Source organism: Rhyacophila brunnea, unplaced genomic scaffold, assembly GCF_057557595.1.
Source record: "Rhyacophila brunnea isolate RB1 unplaced genomic scaffold, BYU_Rbru_1.0 scaffold_2, whole genome shotgun sequence".
In the NCBI taxonomy this organism is placed as follows: domain Eukaryota; kingdom Metazoa; phylum Arthropoda; class Insecta; order Trichoptera; family Rhyacophilidae; genus Rhyacophila; species Rhyacophila brunnea.
The window spans coordinates 7,166,565-7,192,951 of record NW_028232859.1 but is presented as its reverse complement, the minus strand read 5'-3'; the positions used below and the strand labels follow the sequence as shown (position 1 = coordinate 7,192,951).

Here is a 26,387-nt window from a genome sequence, read left to right as displayed (position 1 = left end):
ACTGTAAAAAAAGTGAACACCATTAATCTAATATACTATGATCTAGTTTCGCTTATGTTAGGTTAGATTGATTGTTCCCCGCTACAAAAATTCGAAATCTCTATCTTCTTATATAGGAGATGGTTACATGTAAATTGTACGTATTAGATTTCACCATTTCACGTTTCGCCGTGAGCTTTCTTATCGGAAAGAGATAACCGTATACTATACGGTCATCTCTATAGCACCGAAATGAAACAATTACGTCAATTACGAGTTGTTCATGGAGCATTGCAGACAAAAATGTTCCAATTTTATTACATCCTAACCTAACCTAACCTAACAAATAATCCAGTATATCGGCTATTTTCAAAATTTGTTTGCAGCTGGCTTCCTGTAAACCGACAATAACCGTGTTTGTATAGACATGAATTTTATCTCAGTACGATACGACCCAAAGAGGTTGGATGGTCTTTAATATACGACCATATATTTCCGATAGAACATTTCACGGTGAAGTATGATACGGCGAACTGCGTAACAAGTTTCCGGACACGCAAATTAATATCCTCATTTTTGGAATTTATAATGAATCTAAAATTGTGTTTACATTTAATTGAAATGCTTGTTGTTTTTAATAGATAGGGTGAAAATAGTAATGTTTACTACAGGTGTATCCACAATGCGAACTAAATTAGGTAGGTAATTAAAAATAGGATTATAGTTAGTAATTAAAGTTGTAGACAAAGAGATCCTATTTATAAGTTTCATGTTAATATATTAATAAGTAAGTACAATGCACAAACAATATTAAAGTGTTTATTTTCAGATGTATGTTGTTCAGCGCATTTTCTCAATACGAAGTTTGATCGCGTTTTGTGTCAATTTACATCAAAAAGCACCTACGCACCTACTTATGTACAAATAATATGTCTGTAAAAAATAAAATGTAGGGACGGTTTACTGAGAACCTTAAATCTTTATTCGGTTGAATAATGTCGCTTGAACACCGTTATTAAAAGTAAAGTTCAATCGTTTCATCCCGACGATCGATTCTCCGGGCAGGCGCCACTAGATGGTGACTCGGCAAAATCGAAGCCTCGGAGATATTATTTCCTAACAGGTTCTGCCGCCGCGGCAACCGGCCACGCCCTCCGTCGCACTCCTGGCTATCATCAGCGACGTCATTCATCACCATGGTGCCTTTCGACTACCGCATTTGAGGATGCGAAGATCACGTGGCAGCGAAGCAATCAATGCTGACTGGATTGTTATCGATGTTGCCACCGGGGCCGTTTAATGTTTCGATTCAGCGCGAGTTAGTGTAACCGAATATTATAAATAATTTATTACAATAAAAATAGTTATCTACGATATCGATTTTGTTTGTTTTATTATTACTAATCATTAAAAAATATATACGTTTTATTGACACATCTATGTGCATTCCTATCAGTCACAGGAATAAACATATACTCGGATGGTGTTTTTTGTTCTTTTTCCTTCGTCTTTCGAACTCGTTACAGATGCTATTCTGAAGAAGAAATGTATTATAATAATTTATCCTAAAATACTTATATTATTATGTAGGTGTAGTGTGAGACATCAGGGCCTAGCGGCCTTTTATCCTCGTCATCTTTAAGCCTCGCAATTGTATATATATTCCCTTCGTCGCGAGGAGTGACGGTTTTTCAAGAAGCCGCTAAGGCGTTCGATTCGTCAGAACGTACCATTTGTAAAAATACCGAATCATAAAAAAAAAACGTATAAACTAAACTATTTGTATATTTCTAAAGGGGACCTACAAACCTCAGCGCCTTGAGGTTTCGCATCCCAAAAAACAGACACTGGTTGTATAGAGAATAAAAAAATAAATAATTTCGGAAAAAGTATCATAAAAATATACATGCTGTTAGTGGAACAATCCATTAGAATAATTCACAAACGTGAAAAAACCCATGATGGCCGAGTGGTTATCGCGTCGGCTTATAATGTCGAGGGTCCCGGGTTCGAATCTCGGGTTTGGAAAAATTCACATGTTATTTTTCAATGTGTGTTTGAACCCAAAGTATGGAGCTAATAGGTTAAAGAAGTGGCTAACATCCATTTTTCATTAAAATAACTATAATGGACATGGTGATATATTATATATTGTAATATATTTCGTGACGTATTCAACTTTTTCTCTGTGTGTGTACACGGCTTTATAAAATTCGACACGACGAAGAGAATTAAAAATAATGCGGAGGCTTTTTTTGTTGATGATATCCACAAAAAATGTAATGTGAGAAAAAATAATTCGAATGGCTTTAAGGATAAGTTTGAATTGTTAAAATAAAACATGTTTTAATGATTGCTAATATTGACTTACGGCATCTTAAAGTCATTTAAACGCGCATTTGCAGAGTCATTAAAATCATCAACTTGGAAACAAACTGTGTAGTCATATCCTATGCAGAGCTTCCCAAAACGTTTCGTCGCGGACAAGCGTCAAAATATAATTTCAATCGTGTTTCCCTATCTCTGTATTTCGCCGTATTTACTATAATATGACTTATTACTACGTTATTAATTGTACATTTTAATAAATAAAAAATTTATATTGGGTTAAAAGAATTCATTATACTTCTAGAAATGGTCTAAATATTTGTTTATCATTTTACTTTACATTGATTTCTTTCTCAAGTAGTCTGAAGTAATTGCTCTCCATGCTCAAAATAGGTAAACTTCACTTTTATATAAAAAAAATCTTGATTCGGATTTAGTAGTACTTTGCCACCGTATGTATATTCATAAAATATCAAATCCTAACCTATTTTTTTGTTAAACAGAATTAAACCAAATGTTGACTGGTAAGTCGTTCATATTGATCAGACGATTTTTATTATATTCTACTACATACTAACTTTTAAGTATGTTTTGTTTATTTTAATGACATTTTTTTTGCTATTTGCTTTTATTATTTAATTACTAATTATTTTGCAAAAAACGTATATTTATGATTTGCGATAATTACGAAATGTCGGAATATGGTGGATACTGACTTTAAATCTAACAGCCTCAATTATAATATTATTTATATTTATACTAATCTAACTACATAATATATAAAATTCAACAGCTTGATTTGTAATTCGATAGATATTTCAGTTTTTATGACATTTTCCAATCTCACAGTCTGGAACGAGATCTCATTCCTTATTCAATTCAGCAATAATAATTATTACAGAAATATTACCTTAATGATTTGCATTTTAGTATTTTTTTCTAATCATAGTAAGCTAAGTCTCTGTTATAGTTAAGCAGAGACAAATCTTTTATATATGCAGTTTCGATAATGATTAAACATTTACTCAATAAATGCATTACCTAATAATAATCTAATTTATTCTTACCAGAAAACAAAATATATAATAGGTATGTATTCAAAGAATCATTAGCCGAATGTTAATGACTGCTATGTATGTAACATTAAATACAATGAGGTTAAATCATATCTTGCGATTAGTATCTGAGATTTTTTTGAATGAATTTTCAGCCTAACTATTTTTATTCGCGGAACGATTGCTTAAAAATTATATACCTAAATAATTATTATATTTCAAAAATAAACTTTGACAATGTGTGACCATTCACAAGTCACTTAGATAGTATGTAATATTTATTTGTACAAAAAAATAACACATCAAAGGTGCTCCGAGAAATAATTAGATGACTAAATGGTTTGATATATGTACGTATATATCAAATATTTAATATGCATGTGTAAGATATAGATGTATTATAATGTGTGTGTATTTTGTTCCTTTAATGCCGGTATTTTTTTTTAGATATCATTGAGATTTATTCAAGTCCGTAACTAATTTGCGACAACATACTTTTATACTGATGACGGCATTGTCTTTATCTCGTTGCTAGATTTATTGAACACATAAATAGTTATACGAATGACTTTTTGGCTTATCTTACACGAAGAAACGTCAATTCAATTACTGATAAAATAATTCATTCTCGAGGTAACGCTTTCACTGTCATATATTTATTACATTTTTGTCATAATTGACTTTTCACTCTGTACCTACTCTAAAATTATTTCTTACTCTAATTATGTAGGTACCTATAACCATGTACCCCCTCATCTTGAAGCGCCCCCCCAGGCTAGGATTTTAACACAGAATTAATGGGAACTGAAATACCTAACGGATGTGGAGAAACAGGCAACCGATCCGAATGTGGAAGAATATGGGATAAACTTAAGCACGTGTCAAGAATACGTCATTATAAGCGTGTCCTTCGTTCTGACAACTGCTCTCGGCTTATGCACTAAAGCTATCATCCGATGAGGTTCACCCATCTCATTGAAAAAAATGTGTTTTTATGTTTTAAAACAAAAGTTATAATTTCAATAAATACTAAGTACTTTAAATATCAAAATGTTTTATTTATATTTTATTTTTACATGACCATTTACCATTCAAGACATGAAAATTAATTTTATATATTTCACTTGAGGGTTCATGGTCAGGTTTTTGCTTTAAGAAGGGGTCCATGGGCATAGTAAGTTTCGGATGCTCATATAATTATGACCTTCGTATGATCGAACATATGTTAAAATATATTATATATCTAAGTATTACTATTTTTCCTGCGTGGTTTACTAACTACGTTCATTGTTTGCGATTTTCAATGAACGGTTCCATCATATCGTACGAACGAACATCATTTTCATGGTTTCAAATGTTATTGTCAAGTACCTACTTAGCATATTTTATTTATTTGTCGACCAAGACTCATTCGCGCAAAAAAATACTGATAAATTCATCCCTATCCCGATGCGTTGAAATAGCGTTTAATGCGTGTCCAGCCCGACGGGTCTAGGACGATTTGGCGCCGGAACAACTGGACGCCACGCAATTCGAAATTAAATAGACGTTATGTACTTATAGGTACTTTTAATATTATTATTTATAATTAAATTATTATAATATGATTTAATAGTTGGTGAGAATTTAAATATGCACATATTGCACAATGCACAAATAATGATTTAATTGTGCATATGTTTAAGTTCCAACGAAAAAAGAGTTTTTTTATTTTATATAAAGCCTTAGGCATGGTAATTCCGAATCCGCAATAAAAAAACATTATGTTAAGAGTAAAGTGAATTGAAACTACCAAGTAGTAGATAGAAACTGATTAAAATTCTTCGTCTACGTTCTGTATACGTGTCTACGACAGTGCGGCGTCCAATTGTCCTGACGTCCAGTTGTCACATTCCCAGCCCGACAACCTAAAGGGGTTTAACAAAGCTTTATGTACTGTATTTTATATTTAAGGCAGTTTCACTTCTCGGCTCTTACAAGCTCAACAAAGTTTTTACGTCGTTTTGCAAAGAGCGTAATTATTAATCATTATATAACATCTACCCACCGCCATTTGGCATAACGTTTTTCTTCAGCTAATGCCCCGAACACACAGCGCAGTGTAAATAAACAATAATTGACGTATAATGAGGTTTTAATAGGCAGCAGGCGATTAGCCTTATTTTATTGCAGTGACGGCCGGCCGCCATTTTACCTACTTTTAATAATAATCGTCCCACTAACAGAATTATTACATAATTGTTATTTTGTGACGCGAACGACGGATAAATTACAAATTGCGCCATTTTTATAAATTATCATTACACGTACAAAGTGAATTGTATTAAATAACGTAATTATTGTGTATTGTAGTCGACTATTTCTCAAATAACACGTCGTAAATTAATTATAAATTATAAGTATGGCTATACCGATTTCATTTTGTTTCCACTAATCATTTTCACAAATGACTCGTGATAATCACGATATAATATAAGTACAGCAATTTGGGTGCAAAGGACATTGGTCACTTATATTAATTACTTACCTCTTTATTTATCATTCTTTCACCACACACACACATACCTACTTATAACAATTTTGTTATAGATAGATAGGTAATATTAAAATAATTATATACCTACCTAAATGTTAAGAAACAATAGAGCATAATATTATATTAACAAGTTATACTTGAGCACTTTATTATAAGAAGGCAACCTTTATTTTGAATTTCATGCACGGCAACATTTTATTCGATATTTAAATTTTAAATCCATTACCTACCTTATAATAATTTCAAAGCAGGCGCACATTTATTTATAGTTCTAACATTTGTGAGATTAATTTTGAGTTAATATCAATACAACTGATTGAATAATGCACCCCCTCATATTGTTATATTAATTCTAACTACCTACATACTTACACGTAGGTATAAGTTATCGACCTTGTTATAGCATTTAAAACAATTAAAACACACAAAGTTTTCCTTTCTATTTTTTTAAACAACTCTCAATCACTCACAGTTACCTATATTATTTTTACCGATTATTTACAATTAAATACTCAATTATTGCTAACTATAATAATTATCATATAAATAGCAACAGCGATATTTGTTTTCAGGGGATATGATGATTATTAATTTAAGTAAATATTTAACAAAATGAGTAATTTATTATATAGCTATGCAAGTAATAAATAGTTTGTAGTATGTAGAGAAATCTTATATAGGTGTATTATAAAATATAGATGCAGTTTTCACTTTGGTATTTGGTATTTATCAGACACAAAATAATGGACGGTTATAAAATAGATGTCAAGTGTATGTATAATTTAAAGTATTTTGCATCGATATATTATGTATACCTACTTATTAGCTATCAAAGGAGAGCAATACAATTTACTTACAAACACCGGTGTATCATTATGAAAACTAGAAATTATTTTAATAATTATACCTACCATAGATACTATTATAATATTGTATCTCAATGAATCTATATCCGTTAGGTGTAAGTACAAAGAATGTTTATATTTACCTGCATAAAAAATGCAATGTTAATATAAATTACACCGTCGATTACCTAGTCCTAAGGCAACCAGGGCCGCGTTACGTTAATTAAACCCCTCGTGCAAATGTAAGAATTCGTCCTCTTGTTTAATAAATACTTATATCTAGCAATGGTGAATGTAGGCTGTTAATATCCGCCATGAAAATAGTGTACACTAAACTTTGTTAATCAAAATTTGTTTTCATTGAAATAAGACTACGATTAACAGATGATGTTGGTTAGTTTTTAAAATTCAATTAAACCCTACGAAACTCAAGCCATAATAGATAATAGTAAAAAAAACTCGTCTATCTATAAAATATCTAATATTATTCAATCAAATGAAACATGACCTTGGATATTTTATGGATAGAATAATATTTTTGTTCTATTATAGTTTGGTTTAGGCAGGGCTTAATGAATTTAAAAACCAACAGTGTGTGTAATATGTATTCTTAATCCAACGAAAACAAATAAGTATGAATAAAAAAGTGTGCACAATTTTATCGTATCGCCCAAAATGTAACAAAACTATTATGGTTTAGTTTAGGCAGGGTTTATTTGATTTTAAAAATTAACCAATACCACCTGTAAATTGTAGTCTTATTTCAATAAAAACAAATACGTATGACTAACTAAGTTTAGTGTTCACTGTTCATGGCGGATCTTAACAGTCTACCTCCACCCTTCGCCGCTGATATCTAGTTATGGATTATTATCATAGTTATATTATAATGTTCAGTGACAATGACAGCGATCTAGGTACTATAATATTGTCTCATATGTATTAAGTATAATAATATTTTACGGTCTTCAATAGATTTGTGGCCCCGTATATATCTCTAAATCAGCCGCGTGTTAGAATCAAATTTGTTCAATGCGTTTGATTCGGGCCATAATATACTAACAAAATATAGTTGACCATACTTATACCATGAATCGTTAACATAAGAAAAACATATTTGGTAATAATGAGAGAAAAATGGCATTTAAATTTTGTTAATAAATTCAATATACCTGCTTCATTGACAGGAAGTAGTTACAATTTTATTATTCTTTGTGAGGTTTGTTGTGGTGCAAATATTTTTAAAACACCATTATAGATACAAATCTCCTCATAAATATTTCTATTGGCCAAATTAAATCAGCCTTCTAACTTTTTCGGCTCCATTATTAAGTCAACTGTCAAACTTAATTTATTACCTTTCAGGAGAAATTTTCGAAATAGTTATTCACAGCGAAGAGAAAATAAAAGTGTGTATCATTATAAGTCTGTTATCGCTGGAGGGTCACAAATTGACAGTTGACATTTGGATTTGTCATTTGACATCTGTCACTGGTATACGAATTATTGTTTCTAACGTGTAATTTTGTCAGGATAGTTAGTTAAACCCATTCAATGCTGGTCGCTATTAAAAACGCAAGGTGGATTCTGACTTGTTATACTTATGTGTTTAATTTCAGTGAATTATACCTACCCATATATCAATTTTATATTATTATGACTACTTTATATAGTCATGTAATTTGCTCATTTAATGCCATCTTGCCTTTACTGCATATAAGTTTAGTAAAAATAGTATGTTAAAAAGAACATAATGCTTGATAAATGTTCGTTTTTGCAATGGAGGTTTTATTTTTTTTATATACCTACTCAGATTGTGAAAACTACTATGAATTGATAGCGCATTACCTACGTAATATACTATGCTTACCTAAAAACACGTGGATGAAAAATTACTTAGGTACTTATTTTTATTCACAGTTTGATATAAATAGGTACCTACCTAAATATTTAGTGCATTCTGAAATAAGTTTCCATGTCGCTTTATCACCGATTTTTTGAAGTTATACTTCTTTTGGGGCGAGAGTGAAATTGAGAGCTGCGCGCGCACACCGTTACGACAGTATGAACATACCTGCAAATCAGTCAGCTGTATACAAACGCAAGTTTGATAGTAGAATTGTTCCGTTGCTAGGCAACTAATTTATTATTATCGGCCATTTGCAATTCCTTACGTAAACAAACGAGTGACAGTTGTTACTTTAAAAATTAAAAAAAAACAACGAGAAAATAAATAACAAGATAATTAAGAGATAGTCGAAGAATCTAGGTTATCACAAGTTTTGTTTTTGTTTTGTTACACTAAAGAAGTATAACTTCTAATGCGGGTACATAAGTACATGCACAATTTTTTTTTAAATATTTGTAACTATAAAAATATTATTATTTTAATAATACTACATTATTTTGTTATAATAGGTACACAGTCATTTAAATAAATTACTAATTAAGCACATAATTTACCCAAGATACATTCTGAATCTTTAATTTGTTATGAATGAAAGTAAAACTACACGAAAACAATGCAAAAGCCTCAACACTAGATTTTTTTCCAGGTCGCGCTGCATTGAACCAGTTTTTAAGTAAAAAAGTATTATTACTTAAATTATTTAGATATAGATTATGAAAAATAGTATATCACGTCATGTAGGTACACTATAATAAAATTTCAAAATTATATCATACATGTTCAATGCGCCAACATACAAAAAATCGTTTTTTATTTAAAAATTTCAAAAGACTTTCACTAGTTATTCTCGAAATCTTTATTTGTTATAATGTTATATTATTTGACTTCTTACGATAATGTTAATAAAAACCATAATATAAAATCAGAATGCTCTGTGTGCCATGTGTACCTACATGATCATATGTCTTGCTACATAAATAAGTACTACTTACTTATTTAGCTATAAAACTCTCTCAATTATATTTTTCAATAAATATTTATTATTCCAACGCAATATTAAAACACTTTTAAAATTAAAATAAACTATATTTGAATATCAAATTTCACAAAAAATTAACCCCTTCACATATGTATTTAAATTTGTATCCACGCGGTAATCAATAACCTTCACTAATGACCGGTCACTCACACAAATAACCGCCCATAATAATTTTATTTCACCCCAAAGTACTCTATTTTAACAGCCGTACGCTTCAATTTCCCAATCAATTCAATTGATTGTGAATGGGGGTGTTTCGTTTGGTTTACTGATAATTGATATTTTCAACGGTTGGAAGGTACACGAAACACACCAAAACAACCCTTAAACTCAACTAAATTACTTTTAATATAGATACATATTTTTTTATTTCGTTTATATATTTAACATAAATTTTAACATGGTAGTGCAGTTTTATAAATCACGTGAATACTTAGTTATCTAAATCAGACATGCATGGGCAGCCTTTTTTTCGTCCGCGGACGAGAATTAGGTAGCACAGAAAAATATCCGCGGGCCACCAAAGTATGGTGAAACTATAGCATTAATAACAATACCATTTTTATAGATATTTTTTTTCTTTTGTTTTATGAAATTTAGTACTATTTGAACTGGGAAACGTAAAGACACCCCATGAGATAGATATGTAGGGAATCCAATCCCGAGCCGAAATTCTGATCCCGGGATTTCGTGATTACAATTTGACAATCCCAGGATCCCGGGACTGGTCCTAGGATTGGCATTTTTTTTCCATTGTTAATATAAAAATTTTATATTTACTAATAATATTGATAAAATCGGTCAGAAATAAATCTAGTATAATTTATACTATTTAAGACATTTATTGTTAATATTGTATACGTTCAATCTCTACATAAGTTTAATGGAGTAAATAATATTGTAATATAAATAATAATGTGAATTTAATATGAGATTGCGCTTTTTTTGTAAATAAAGACAAAATGAATGGGTTAGCGAGATTTTAAATAGTAAAGCAAATCATGGTATATCTACTTATGGCCTTTCCGCTTCATAAATCTAATTAGTCAGACAAATATAAAACTGCCGTAAAACGCATGAGATTATGGTGGAATTACTTTATTAATAGTGCGCAGCATTGTTTTTTCCAATCTTTCTCATTTTTATTAATTTATGTGAAACAATAAAATGAATCGGCAACTTACACATGGGTATAAATCAAACTTCATTCAAACTCAGTTTATTTCTAATGTAGTTATTTGTTATTAAAAGTATTTTTTCTGTTATATTTTCGTTTTTATTTTATTTTCCATAAAAATTGATAAAAAAAATCAATCCCAAAAGTTTCTGGATCATGTTTATCAATCCCGGGATTCATATGTATCGAAAATAGCTCGGGATCCCTAGATATGAGCCCTTGAGCCACTGGCTACCCTTCATTGATTTAAATCAACATTGGCATTTGGTTTTAAAATTATTATTCTATATAACTAGTGTTTTGTCTCCAAAATTGGTTTAAAGTGACGTACTTATAGAATTCTACATAATACAAATCACCGTTTAGTTACTATTTGAGGACGAAAGCAAATCTGTAGGTACTCGAAACAAAAAACAACTCTCATTCCCATTCATTCTCAAATGTTATTACGTAGGTAATGATTACGATATGTTAATAATTTGTACCCGAGATATCGCCCATCCAGTATATAACAACCATAACTGCAAATTCATATTTTGAGAAAATCACATTTGAAGTTTTTCATCCATTTAAAATACTCTTTTCAGATCAAATATCTCAGGTATGAAGATATTTTTTTTGTTTCCACAGTAAAATAGTGTGCCTCAAACTACATTCAGAAAAAAATCTGAAAATATTATAGTGTATCATATATCCAGGAAAATACAATTTAATATTTTTCAGCCGCTTGATATCTATGGACTTTTGGTTTTTAAAACAATAGGTCAGAAAAGTTAAATAGGGTCTAAAAGATGGTATGATACTTTTGATGTAAAATCTATAGGTGAGTTCTACCTACATAGCACATTTTCAGAAAAAATGTACGTTATACAGCATAATCACACATAAAATATTTCATTCATTTGATTTCACGTCATTATTTCAGTTTGACTAAAAATGGCCCAATATATTTTTAACAGCCTAACAAATTATCTAAAAATATCAAGACATGACGTATACCTACCTATCATAAATTATCAACTGAGGCTTCTTTCTACTTATTCTTAGTTCTTGTAGGTATTAATACCTTATGAGACTCAAATAAGGTCACTGGATTCACGAAAACATGCATAAAGTCACTTTTCAGAGTCGCAACGAATTAGGCGAAGATTAAAATAATGCTAACCAACATCTATTTTTTAAATTACATAAATCAGCTCTATTATTTCACAAATGCACAATTTAGCTATAGTAAGTAAAAGTATTTCAATAAGTATATGAGATGCACACACTTAACCAGTAAGTAAGAAAATATCAGTATGGCGTCCCCGGAAACAGGCTTTTCCTGGTGTTTCCGCCGCTCGGGTGGATGCGGCGCTGATAGCGTACAACTTCCGTTACTGCAGCCGCCTGAAAGCGATACTACCGCTGCATTGTTTTCCGGATGCACTATCTGCATCGAATCGTGTAATGTTATCAATCGATGATCTTTTCGGCGTTTAAAACAATCATATTATATATTAAAATTGTAAGGAGTATTTTCCGGTATATGTTTATATTATTTAACCAACCATTCCAATTTCAAAACGCAGTATTCTGATAGCCGCTCATTTTATGCAAGATTAAATAGACATCCCATATACTGTCACATGCATACAAACTACATTTAGGTACATGATATTTTTTCTCTAATGTCAGAAAGTATCATTTTTAAATGTATTTTTATTTATTAATTGCTACAAATTTAAAAACATATCGGCATACTTTCTTGTGACCTGGGCATTTTTTTCCGTGCTTATATCTACGAATTATTGATTATCTAACCAAACTGCATGTGGAGTGGGCAAGCTAATCAGGCTGCTTCAAAGAAATTAAAATTCACTACAACAGCATAATATCCTACAAAATAGAAGTGATTGAACCGACCTGCAGCCATGTGTTGGTATTATTGGTTTATTAGTTCAGTTGAATATCTTGAATGCCTCAGAATCTTTGAAATGGATTTTTTCAGCATAGATTAGCATTTGGTCAGCATAGAATAACAATTACCATCTAATTTGCGCGTGTAGTGAGCAAGTTAAACATTATTAACATGAAAACATTTACAAATGATTTTTTAACATATACATATAATCTCACTTTTATGTTATATAAAAGCCAAAATGATCTGTTTCTCGAATGTTATTTATATAATAATTATTATTGCTATAAGACATTTATGTTTCAAAGAATTACTGTCTTATTTCAATGTACTAAGTGCAGCAATTTTTTCTTCCAATGATCTATGAAATTTCACATATTATAATATTAATATTTTTCAATATGTTTTTTCGTTGGTTCGACATATTGTTGATAGAACATTATGTGTTTTGTTTCAGTCTTTTTAAATGAATAAAAAAAATACAATTGATTGTATGGCAACCCGCTATTTACTGCAATGTACGGTTAATTTTATTAAAGAATGTCTTATTTGAAATTGTCGAATTTATTTCCCTCCCTTTGGCCACGGGCCGGGGTTTTTTATAATTGAAACAATGCATTTCGTCCATTCCATGCATCGGTCTGCCATCACGCCGCGGTGCTCCCACAAAGTGTTTTGCTGCGATCACGGAATCCGTTTAAGAGCGTTTAAACCGCGCAATTTGCAAACCGGAAGGTGCATATTTTAGCGGGAAAAGAAAATAGCCGTCCGCATTGCATGCCGAAGGCCACTTAGGGAAATTTCCCGACTGCATTTTCCCGTGAATTGACCTGACATTCTAAACACCGCCGCCACTTTCTTGAAGGTCCCTACAAGAAGCCGTACCGACAAAATAACATATCCCTTATAAATCACCTTTTCCACAGACACGTAGGTATCTCATTTTTTGTAGATTTTGATTTACTTTACCTATTCGTAATATATATATACGATATAAAATATTATTAATGGGCAAATTATTGAGTGTTGGTTAAACAAAAAGTAGATACTTTAAAAATATAAAAAAATAGGATATTGAAGTTAAAGGCCCCACCAAACCACACCGCACCACACCCCGTATTAATCGTACGTATGACGGAACCCTTCATTTGGATGTGAAGCATCATTTTTATATTTTTATGACTGGGAATGTCTCAGGAGCAGTTACCCAAGACTAAGGTCGCCATGCACTCAAATGTACTTTGCCTGAATTTACATGACTTTTGGGTACCCATGGGATAAATGAGCACGTAGAGGCAATATTCAAAATCGTAGTAAGTAACAAATTAAAGCTAATACAAAACTGCCGAACATTCTAAGTGAAGAGATCTTCACGTTGGCAGTATTACCCCGCAAATTTTCTAAATGCAATAAAATTGGCCTTTGTGTCAACCAGGTCAGACGGTCCGTTTGACCCAATAGCTGGTTGAACCGATTTGAGCAGCTTTTCTCTTTCCGTATACATTTTAGGACATTTCCATTTTTCCGCCATATGGACATGTTGAATGGGTAATAAGACCAATTTCAAACAGCCTGCCAGCGAAGCCACCATGTCCAGTCAAGAATTGACTGGTGTAATGATCTGTAGTCAAAGCGGTTATATCCATGTCAAAGCGATAGTAATGAAGCGATAAGTCATAATATGTAAAAGTTTCTGTGTAAAACACATAAAATTCCTGGTTACGAAAAATAAACACCAAGCCGCGTTGCGACCGAATTCGTTACTTATTAAAAACAACTTAATCCCATGTAATCAATAAGACTGCTAGTGCTTATAATTGTAGTTACAAAACAATTAATATAAAACAGTGAAATATAAAGTTTCTATACCTACGTATAATGGAATGATAATATTTTGCGAGTTCATTCAAATAAATATGACGATTGATGGACACAATAATTGAATAATGGATGCATATTGTACCTACTCGTGTAATTACCATAGATTTTTTTGCAGTTATTTTATCATAATAGGATGTCATTGCCATAATCCACTGAGCAAAAATTGGATTATTAGCATTATGCTAATACGGGGGAGGGTTGTAATGTAGAGTTAGGTTAGGTTGGATTGGCAATGATGTCGTCCAAACCCCAATTGAGGACGCTCCAGCGCACTAGCACACTGGGCCGAGACAAATTTCACATAATTTGATAAATGCTTTTAAATTCTCGGCTACAAGGGAGGGGCGCAGAATTACATTCATTTATATTATTATTTAATTTATATCTGGGACCCTTTGGGCTATGGGAATTCAGGGCAAATCAAATTAAACAAGCACTTTTGTTGGCATATTATACGATGCCTACCTATATGAAAGAAACTTAGTTAATTCACTATCTCTTATGCTACGACATATTATTATATATATATATATATATATATATATATTATTTATACATATTTAAACGGTGAATAATTTTCAACAATAGGTGGGACAAAATTTCGCATTAGTCGCCAATCGCCGAGTGGCATTCGAGGTGGGAGCACGTCGATTTTTGTTGTGATGGCGTCGTAAGAATATATTCATATATCGTGTAAAGATGACTAAAAAACGTTATCCTGTACTCGAAAAAGAAAACATTTCAATGAACATATTATTATTATTACTAATACAACAATAAACATAACACTACATAGACGCATGTTGAATTTTTTATGACATTATTTTTGACAAATTATGTTCCGTTCGGCACGCGTCATTAGCACAGTCCGCGCGTCGAATAGTTACGATCTTTTTAGACCATGTCTCAGCTGAGGTATAGCCTTAATAATCCTTCGTCATTTTATTTTCTTTTCCTCAATCCTATTCAACTCTGCTACGCCAAATAAATATGCATCCACTGTTATAGCATTCAACTATCGCCACTAGTGTCTCCCGATACTCCTCGTGTCAGTTGGGCTACTCGGACCGAATCCATTGACTGGACACACAGAGCATATTACTAAGATAGAAATGTGATAGCCAGTCACCATAGATCAAGGTTTTGATGGTCACGCCATCAAACCAAAGAAACACAGAGAGCGCCGAGTGTCCTCAAATATTACTAATATTGAATACTCGTTTCATTTACGTCACAAACTTTATTGTATATTATGATACATATGTACGTGACTATTGAAAATAATATATTATTTATCATACGTTTATCTCATATTTCTTCACAGTCGAAATTTAAACCTTGTTACAACCCAGTGGCAAGGGTGGAGGTAGGCCGTTAACTCATTTAGTGCTAACACCGCGACTGGCGCGTTTGGAGTAGTTGGCCATTAGATATAATTATCATTTTATTTAAATGTGGTAATTAAAAGTTAATTAAAAGGTCAGCAGTTTTAATATTCGATATAAATAGTGCACCCTAAACTTTGTCAGTCATCATCGTATTTGTTTTCATTGAACCAAGAATACAATTTGCAGATGGTGCTAGTTAGTTTTTAAAATTCAATTTAAACCCTGTCTAAAACAAACGATAATAATTTAGGTATGCTATGGGCGATCCTATAAAAATAGTGCACACTTTTTCAGTCATACTTATTTGTTTTCGTTGAATTACAAATGCATATTACAGATGGTATTGGTTAGTTTTTTTTTAATTCATTTAGCCATGCCCAACCAAACCATAATCGGTCAAAAATATTCTTCTATCCATAACATATCTAAAATTATGTATCATTAATTTCAGACAAAATTTCAGATATTTTATAGATGAACGAATATGCTTCGATGGCTGCGTGGCTTAAGCGCTGGTCTATAGTGTCGAGGGTCCCAGGTTCGAATCCTGGGTCTGGCAAGTACACATGTTGTTTTTCAATTTGTGTATGAGTTAGAGTATGGACCTAATAGGTTGAGCAAGTGGCTGACATCCATTTCTCGTAAAAATAAAATCTGTTAATACAAACCTCCACTCCTTGGAGGCCCATATGATCCTATTAGGATCGGACATGGTCGAAAGAATAATAGTCTACTACATATGACTTGGTTTACGTAAGGTTTAATTGAATTTTAAAAACTATCAACACTCTATGAATTGTAGTCTTATTTCAATGAAATGTCGAAGTTTAATGCGCACTATTTATGCCGGTTCTTAAGAGCCTACGTCCACTCTTTCCCACTGTTACAACCTCACCTAGAAGACAATCCACTTTTTAAAATTATACATATATATTTTCGTATTTATTGATATATTATTTACAAGATTTATTAAAAAATAATCAATACTAATATTTTAGATAATATTATCTTCTAATAATATTATATAACACAAATGATTATTAAATAATAAGTATTATAATAAATACCGATAGTATAAAAAAGAAATGTTGAAATAATGCTAAAAATAATAATTTATGATTATAAGTTTTATCATACCGGCTTATAATGTATTGTGTTTTAATTGTGCTAATTAAGTTCTTGAAATTGTATTTCATATTTATATACATTGTAAAATCCATTATAATAGTAAGAAACAAAATAATTATGTTAAGCACTCTTAAGTTTACGATAATTATGTACTAGAAATGATGACAGCTCTTGTGAGCTACAATCTACAAAACCATTAGCAGAACAGTCCAAATTTATAATTTTGCAATTATTAAATTAGCATATTTTTTACGTACCACGATTTCATTGCGATTTGAATACCTATCTAATATTTATAACACGAATATTGTAATTAATTTTAATAAATTTAAATATGTCTGCAGATTAATGCCGTAAGTATATTATTTAAAAGTCACAAAGTAGTATAAAAAATCTAAGAATTGAATCTTTTAAATTGAAACCCCCCATTAAAATCCCAGTGAGGGTTGTACGATTATTGTGTTGTTAACACGAAGCTGAATGGAGTACTAACCGAAATCACGTGTTTTATTGATGACGAAAGAATAAAATAATAAATATATATATATTAAATGTGAAAAAAACATAACATAAATAAAATTACAGACATCGCTTTTACTAAAGACGGTCCTAAATACTTACAACCCCTTTTAACCGTTGTGACAAAATATTAAACACTTCTGAAAATGTCCGGACTATCTATTTTTTATTTAGCTACGAAGTCGCAGCTGAGGCATATTATTAGCTGTCAAGTTATACACTGTTACATTTTACAAGATTAAGAATTATTATTAAAACAATAAAAAAAATATTCATAATGAGTAGGTATGTAATAATATCAGATGTTAGCTTCAATAATATTGTAGTATTATAATTTATACTTGCAGGTGATATTCTCTAAGAAACAGTTTGATACACTAAAACACTTTGATGTTTGGCTGAGCTATAAACATTGCAAAATTAGGTAGCAATTGATAATTGAATTAGCTACCTATTTAAAAATAGCTATCAAATAATAAAACTAAATTTTGTAATAATTAAATATACCTACTTATAATCTTTTGATTAAAATTCATTTCTGGCTCTCGTATTAGTGTATTATACTAAGTATTTTTTATATATATATTATCTAATATTGAAGACAATGAAAAATACTTTGGTCGGACGTATATTTTTTAATTGTACTTGAAAAGAATCATATTAATTTAGTGATTTTTATACTTAATTAAAATCCTCAGATTATAAAATTACGCATATAATATGTTTTTAAGATTTAGATTATTCTGACCAAACGAGCGTATTATTAATTTATTAAACTTCATATTAATGTCCATTCCTGTCATAAAGATGTCTATTATCAGTTACCTATTTGTCATAATACCTATACCAGTTACATATCGTAAATTACAGTTATATTAGTCATTTTATTTACGCATAATATTGTAAACAATATTTTCTGACAAAGTGGACATGGTACATTACGATTGTGACCGCGAATCATACCCGAGCCACGGATAACCACTCGAGTCCCCCGATTAAACAAACTTATATATTATTTAACGTGATTTATTTGCGTAATTGAAATTGAAATGATAATGTACCAAATAAAACGAATCGTCTCCCCTCTTTCTGTCGAGCATTTCGGCACAGTACTATCTCCACACAGTACAAAAAAATGATAATAAAAAAACCACTTCGGTAGTATTATTGTAATGATGATGAATTGGATAGGGGAATTGGTGAAGCAAATGGATCCACTTGAAAGTTGAATTAACCCGAAACGTATGTGCACTGGGTGATCCAAAAATCTGAAACCTGTTTGTGATTTGAGCTTAATTAGTTGATAACTAGGTGTACCTAAATATATTGATCCTTAAACAATATAATCTCAGAAAATCGTTATTGTTTTGCTACATTTCATTTATAATGTTTTTTTTTTTAATCAGTAGGTAGTAAAATGACGCTGTAAATACAATATGTAGTTATAAAGAAGCATGGCCTCCACATCCTGAAGCGGACCCCTAGCCAGGATTTTTGCCGGGCCCCCTTACCTATCGCTAGGGTTACAAGTGTGTAATGGTATTCCACGTAAAATTAAGGGTATTTTTTAGCGATTTTTTCTTTTTTTCAATAAATTCACTTGAGTTATGAAGTTTTTGAATATCAAAACGCAATAATCAAAATTTGCATCATACAATCACATATTTAAAAATGTTGATATTCCTAAAGTAAAATAGCGCCGCAGGCGACTTTTTACCATTTGAGCAAATCTGTGATGTGTGTTTATCTCACTTATAAGGTAGACATGCTATGCGGGGCCCCCAGACTAGAGCCCTGTCAGCCCCCCTTGTGGGGACCATATAAAGAATACACATAGGCGATTATTTCTGCATTTGAGATTAAAATACCAAAATTACAAATTCACATACGGTATTCTAGTTGGTAAAGCGCCTGTCTCTGAAGTCGTGGGAGGGTCATTTTGAACACGTCATTGGTGAAAAATTCGTGTTATTTTTGCAATATATGTTTGATTTAGTGCACGGATCCAATGGATACGATACATTTTAAATCAAGTCTGTTAAAATCCTCATTCAAATTATCATTGGCATTACAGTGACACGTGATAATATTCCATGGAAACCAATACAAAAATATATTTCATTGTAGATTTTCCGAGTGTACAAATACATACTTTTATTAGGTTTTCATGTTCATTATTTAAAATATCTTATATCTTTCTGAATTTGTATCACGAGAGAAGAAAATTTCTATCCAATGAAACAGTTACTATAAATTGTCTACACCATAAAATATTATCCAGTTTGATTTGGACTGGTTGGACAATATCGACAATCGACGTCACATCATCCTTTGAGCTTTCACTCTATACAAACTCCAAGTGATTCAATTTGCATCTGAACATTTTTCGGAAATTGTCCAACCAGAAAATGCTTCATATACCACCGCACCCACACGACACTATTCTTCATGTGCATTAATAATGTGCATATAATCACCATTTTTATGATGTGTCATAAACTTTTAACATATAAATACTAAAAGATTTTTTAATAACACTGTACTTGCTTTACAAAAATCGTTGCGAATGTATTATTGGGCTAAGTACAGCAATAAAGACAACTCAGTTGAAGAAAAAAATATTTTTAATTTATCAAAAAAGAGATGTGACATTTTCGGGCCGCGGTGACTTTTATTGCGATTCGCTTGTCATTTCAATCGACATCTTCCGATTTTAGCAAGATTCATTGAATAGTCGGATTAGACATGGTAAAATATAATTAAGTATAGCAGATATTCGTAAATAATATATGTAAGTACTTACCCAATATTTGTTATTGAAAGATTTTTATTTGTATTAGTCTAAACTCTAAATCGTGGCCTTCCCAACTTTTTCGCGACCACCTTTTATAATTACAAAGTAACCTTTTGCATCATACTTAATATGTTTTATTTTCCGTGCTTTAGGAACCTTGTCTTGTTATTTTCAGTTTTTTATTTAAATCTCATAAAAAATATTAACTTTAGTCTACAACATAATATGGCAATTAATTAAAAAGTGACAGGCCATAAAAGCCCTAAAATTTATATATCGGGAAGTGGTTGGTACCTAAATAATTAATTTTATTATTAATACGAGGGTGGGTCAATAATTCCTTAGAAAAAAGCATTAAAACAGTTTTTATTTTTGTATTTTTTTTTTATTTCTCAACATAATCTCCTTGGAGCTCAATACACTTGGTTAGACGTTTCTCAATTCTTTTTAAACCGTCAGAAAAATAAGTTTTCGGAAGGTCCTCAAAATAAGCATTTGTCCGATCGATGACTTCTTCATTTGAAAAAAAACGTTGTCCACTTAGCCATTTTTTTAAGTTTGGGAAAAGGAAAAAGTCACTGGGGGCTAAATCTGGCGAATACGGTGGGTGGTCGACCAATTCGAACTTCAATTCTTCAATTTTAGCCATTGATCGTAAACATGTGTGAACACGGGCATTGTCCTGATGAAAGAGGATTTTTTTCCTGTTTAAATGAGGCCGTTTTTCTTCAATTTTGTTTTTTAGCTGGTCCAATAAAGATGCATAATAATCCCCTGTTATTGTTTTTCCTTTTTCCAAATAGTCAACGAAAATAATTCCACGTGCATCCCAAAATACAGTAGCCATAACCTTACCAGCTGATTTTACGGTTTTCGCCTTCTTTGCACATGGTTCGCCTTTTGCAATCCACTGCTTTGACTGTTCTTTCGTCTCGGGAGTATAGTGGTGTATCCATGTTTCATCTACAGTCACAAAGCGACGAAAAATTCATCCGGATTGCGTTGCATGAGCGACAACAGGGCTTTAGAGGCCACCACCCTATTGCGTTTATTGTCGACTGTGAGCAAACGCGGCACCCATCTTGCAGAAATTTTTTTTATGCCCAATTTGTCATGTAAAATAGAAATGACGCTACCTTTTGAGATCCCTGTAACCTCAATTATCTCACTCAACTTTAATCTTCGGTCACTTAACACCATATCGTGGATTTTATTGATCATTTCTGGTGTAGTCACCTCTACAGGACGTCCTGAGCGTGGTTCATCCTTTGTTGATGTACGACCACGTTTAAATTCATTTAACCAGTTATAAATAGTTGCAAGTGAAGGAGCAGATATGCCGTGAACTAAATCCAACTCATTTTTTATTTCCTTTGCTGTTAACCCTTTTATATTAAAATGTTTAATAACAGCTCTAAACTCAATTTTCTCCATTTTTGTAAACAAGCAAATTTTTTTTTTAAATGTACGAGAAACACACAACAACCCGACCAATCTGATTGAAACTTCGCAGCATACTGAATCGGTAGTGCCGCTGCATGAAAACAAACCGCTTACAGTACTAGTCGCGCCACCTGTCGGCTTTTTTAAGGACTTATTGACCCACCCTCGTAATAAGTAATCCAAGTTATCAAACAAAACTATCTGTTCTTACTTGTGGAATGGGTCGTGGGACTTAGGTTTTCTATGAAATTTACCCCAACTTTTCTGCCCTTCGAACACGTCATGTGAAGTATTTATTATCTCTACAGCAGATTAGTGGTAGATCGTCTGCCTCTGAAGCGGTGGGTGCGCATTCAAATTACTTACACATGTTTTTTTTCCAATATGTGAAGTTTGATCCAACACCAGTATCAAATGAATTAGGTGTTAGATTTGTACTATTTATAAAAAAATGACTGGCACTCCACTTATTTACGTAAGGTTATTGCCAAAAGTTGGTACCTAAGTCTCGATTTATGGAGTAATTGCAATATTTTGAAGTTTGACATTCCATCTAAAATCTAGGCATAATGCTAATAATTTCTTTGTGCTCTATGTGCATGTTATATATATCGAATAACCCTGGTTTTTTTTGCTAGCATGCATATTTATATACAGATACAATATAATCTGTTGTTAACTCTAAATACCTAAATTATCGACTTACTAACTTTTGGCAGCAACCCACGATATTATGTTTGTGTGAACATTGCTTTACTTTTCTACTTAAGAATTATTAAAAACAATACAGAGTTATAAAATTTATTTTGATAATAAGGTAATTCACCATATGATTCAATAAATACGAAATATATACCTACATGCTATAAAATAGCTATAATATTTTCTAACCAGTGAGCTTTTTTGTATACAATACGCTTACGTATATTAGTTAATTTCAATTTGTAATTTATATTTTATGTAAGTATCTAACGATGATTTTTTTCAGAAAGATTCGTTGTTACCTGTTCGATTCAACTCTTATCAAGAGTAATACAATAATACTTATACAAATTATCATACCTAATTAAAAATATTTTTTTCTGCAGGACGAAGTGGAAACGTCAAACGGCCGTGGGCTTGGAGCTTTTAGCAGAGGCAGGCAACTACGCGGCCTTCCAGCGGCTCTACGGAGGGGCTCCTTATGCCTGTTGGGGCTACGGTGGGGGTGGAGGAGGACAGGGCGGTGGTGGAGCTCCTTCAGCTGCTGATTTGTACTACAGACAGGCAGCCGCGGCTGCAGCGGCGGTCACGCTTCAGAAACCATTACCTTATAGGTTAGTAAAAAAAAATGTCTCATTTGTAATATTATTATAATAACACATGATAAGTGGTATATACATTGAGTCTGAACATCAGTGTGCAGGGAGAACCATAATATGCTAGAACCAAGGATATTAAAAAAATGAGACTAAGATTACACAATAATGTGGTGCTGAGACAACCACGGAACACGTGACGGTGTGTCCATTTGCTGCGCTCAGCTATAGGCGAAGGGTGCCTGTTGAAGATAGATAACTGAAAAGAAGTCCTAAGACAGCCATATTTACAGTAAGTAGGTGGGTACATGGATCTGAATTTTGTTCGTCTTTAATTCAACAAAAAATATGTAGTGTTATCTTTTTATAATAGATATTATATGCAGAAAAAGACAACAGGCACTAAGAAAATAATGTCCGCCGCCTCAGCCGCAATTCGAACTCGATCTATAAAATTGTGTTATCACAAGAGTTGGATGATCAGTCCTCGGGACCACGGGACGAATTCAGCGATTACATATACAAAAAAGGCCTATTAGGCTAAATAACAAAAAGCCTCAAGTCATATGATAAAATGACATTGGTTTTGACATTGTGTGTATGTGTTTTTTATAATACTTCATAATACGTATACAAGAAACAAGTCATATAGGTATAGTCATATATATTTATATATATAAAAATAAGACTAAGATACACCCGTATCTTTCACACGATTCTAATAATTTTAAGTCGATGAAAGATGAACAAAACAAACGAAAATAGGGTTGCTGTCATTTGTATTACGCACTGAAATTATATTTCAATTTCATCACACGTTCGTATATTGTGCTGGTTGATTAAAGTAATTTTACTAATCATGAAAAAGATTCATTGAAAGGTTTTAGAAAGATATTTCGGTTATTTTGAAGACTTCGTTAATTTATTATTAGTTATGGAAATAATACTTTTACATAAGTACGTAAGAGAATTTGCATAATAGATGTAGAGATGGGATTAGGTACTAAACTATCAACTTTATATGGAGATTTTAGTCAATCTGTTTCTTTTTCCTAAATTATAGATGCCAATATAAATTATCTAATAATTAACAAGAATTTAGATAGTTTTTCATACATTCTTGTATGGAATTTCCACCTAGTTATTAATAGTATATTAGTAAAATTTGACTAACGAGAATAAAATAAAAAAGGTTAATTGCACCAAGATACTCATCCTTTCAATAGGTACCTAAATATCAATGTGGTTTACTACGTCATGCTATCACCAATTATATTGATAAAAATCTATATTTAGATCTTTCAAATTTTTAATTTATCAATTTATTTTTATTTCCAGATTATATCCACCTTCAATGGGAGGTCTCGGTGGCATGCCACCCCTTGGCTTAGGCCTCGCCGGACCTTCAGCACCCCTCAGCGCCCTAGGACCCTTAGGACTCTACGGAGGATCACCCGCCAGGGCCGCTAGGTCCCCAAGTCCCGACTTGGACCCTGGGTCCCCTCCGGCACCACCGTCACGGCCGCAAACCGCCTCAGATAACGAAGACGAACCTATACAAGTTTGAGAAACTAGAGTTAAATGACACATGGACCTTTATTAAATGTTATTATTATGAACTATTGTGTTGTGTAAAACAATATTATATTTAAACAATATAATAATTATACGCTGTCCCAATTAATTGTAATCCTGTATAGCTTTACGGAATGCCTGAATACGTAACTTATTTCTAAAATCAACACGGATAATAATAATATAAAATACTTATTTTTATAGCTTGTCCTATTCAGTCGTCAGCTTTTTGATTCTAAGCAAGTATTTTCTGGAAGTACTCCCTGTTGCGAGCTATTAAACGTGAACTAACTTCAGTTCACTGTCTTGTGTTGCGTAGTTAGGATAAGCATTTCCTCAATTTCATCACTGTCTCACAATGTTCCATTACATGATAGTTTGAAGGAATTTATACTTTGGACTGTACATGGAATGTCTGAAGTAGTCAATCTTTTTGTTATTACTAGTTATAAAGCGTCATTCAGTATTTCAATAATATATTCCCATTAGATTCATTAAACCATATATTCATGACTATTGCAATACTCCTATTAAATAAACTGAGGTGATACTATTTAAAATTAAACTAATGATTTCGAATAATCAATTACATTTTTTAAAAATTGGATAAGTACAGAATAATAATTAGAACAATATTTACAAATAATCAAGCCTGAATGCAAGCTCAATACTGTTCATATTACATATGAGTTGCTATACTTATATAAAGCAATGTTATCGCAAAAATAATGTTTAATTCCTTGTGTGAGAGCTACATCATTTCAAACGATCTTCAATCAAAAGGCTAAGGAGTTATTCTCATTTTATTCATTGTTGAGAATCATGACTCCATCCAAAACCTCCGCGATATGCTAATAGCAATACGTGCATTCCGCAAAGCTAAAGGGAAGAAATATAGTAATATATTAATTAATCGGGAAAGCATTAAATTATATTGTTTAAATTATGTGAAATATTTCATGAACAATAAAAAATATTAGCAGGTTTTAAAAGTGAATTAAGTGTACCTATTTGAATACTTATTATAATAATTGAAAATAAGAAATATTTGCATTGATGCTTTTTCAAAAGATTGCAAACTTTCGTTTCTGTGCTCGATAATTTTAGTGATTTTAAATAGCTCGATTTAAAATATGAATGTATGAAATTTGTATATAATAATATAATGTAGAACTGCTAATAAGGGCTACGATAAGTTAATTTTGACAATTTAAGTAGACAATGTACATATTTTTTGAATTTAAGGAAGTTACATTTTAAATATAATAATATATCTTCAGTGATTTAATTATAGACATGATTTTATTGTAAACATATTATTGATTATACAGTTAAATATTTTTTGCAGTTTTGATAGAAGAATATATCATTTATTTATCAGTAACAATTTTCATTAAAAAAAAAACATAATCTATATTCTATAATGCAGCATTGTTCTAATTGCGTTGTTCCAATTTCAAATTATGTGCACCTGTTTTTTCAGAGTGTTAATTTTGGAACATGAAATTCAATAACTTAAAATTAAAAATGATTTTAAACCACAAACTATAGATAATTCGGCCAGTGCTCCATAGCATAACATTATGTAAATCA

At 31.6% G+C, this 26,387-nt stretch overlaps 1 protein-coding gene across 1 annotated transcript in view; it reads left to right on the top strand.

The window, feature by feature from the left end:
* LOC147071790 (uncharacterized) overlaps nucleotides 1-24,786 on the top strand; it is a 114,330-nt gene extending 89,544 nt beyond the window's left edge. The window contains exons 4-5 of the mRNA XM_085946399.1: nucleotides 23,010-23,237; nucleotides 24,558-24,786. Of these exons, the coding sequence (XP_085802525.1) occupies nucleotides 23,010-23,237; nucleotides 24,558-24,786 (457 nt within the window). The remainder of the gene's footprint in view (nucleotides 1-23,009; nucleotides 23,238-24,557) is intronic.
* The last annotated feature ends 1,601 nt before the right edge of the window (nucleotides 24,787-26,387 follow it).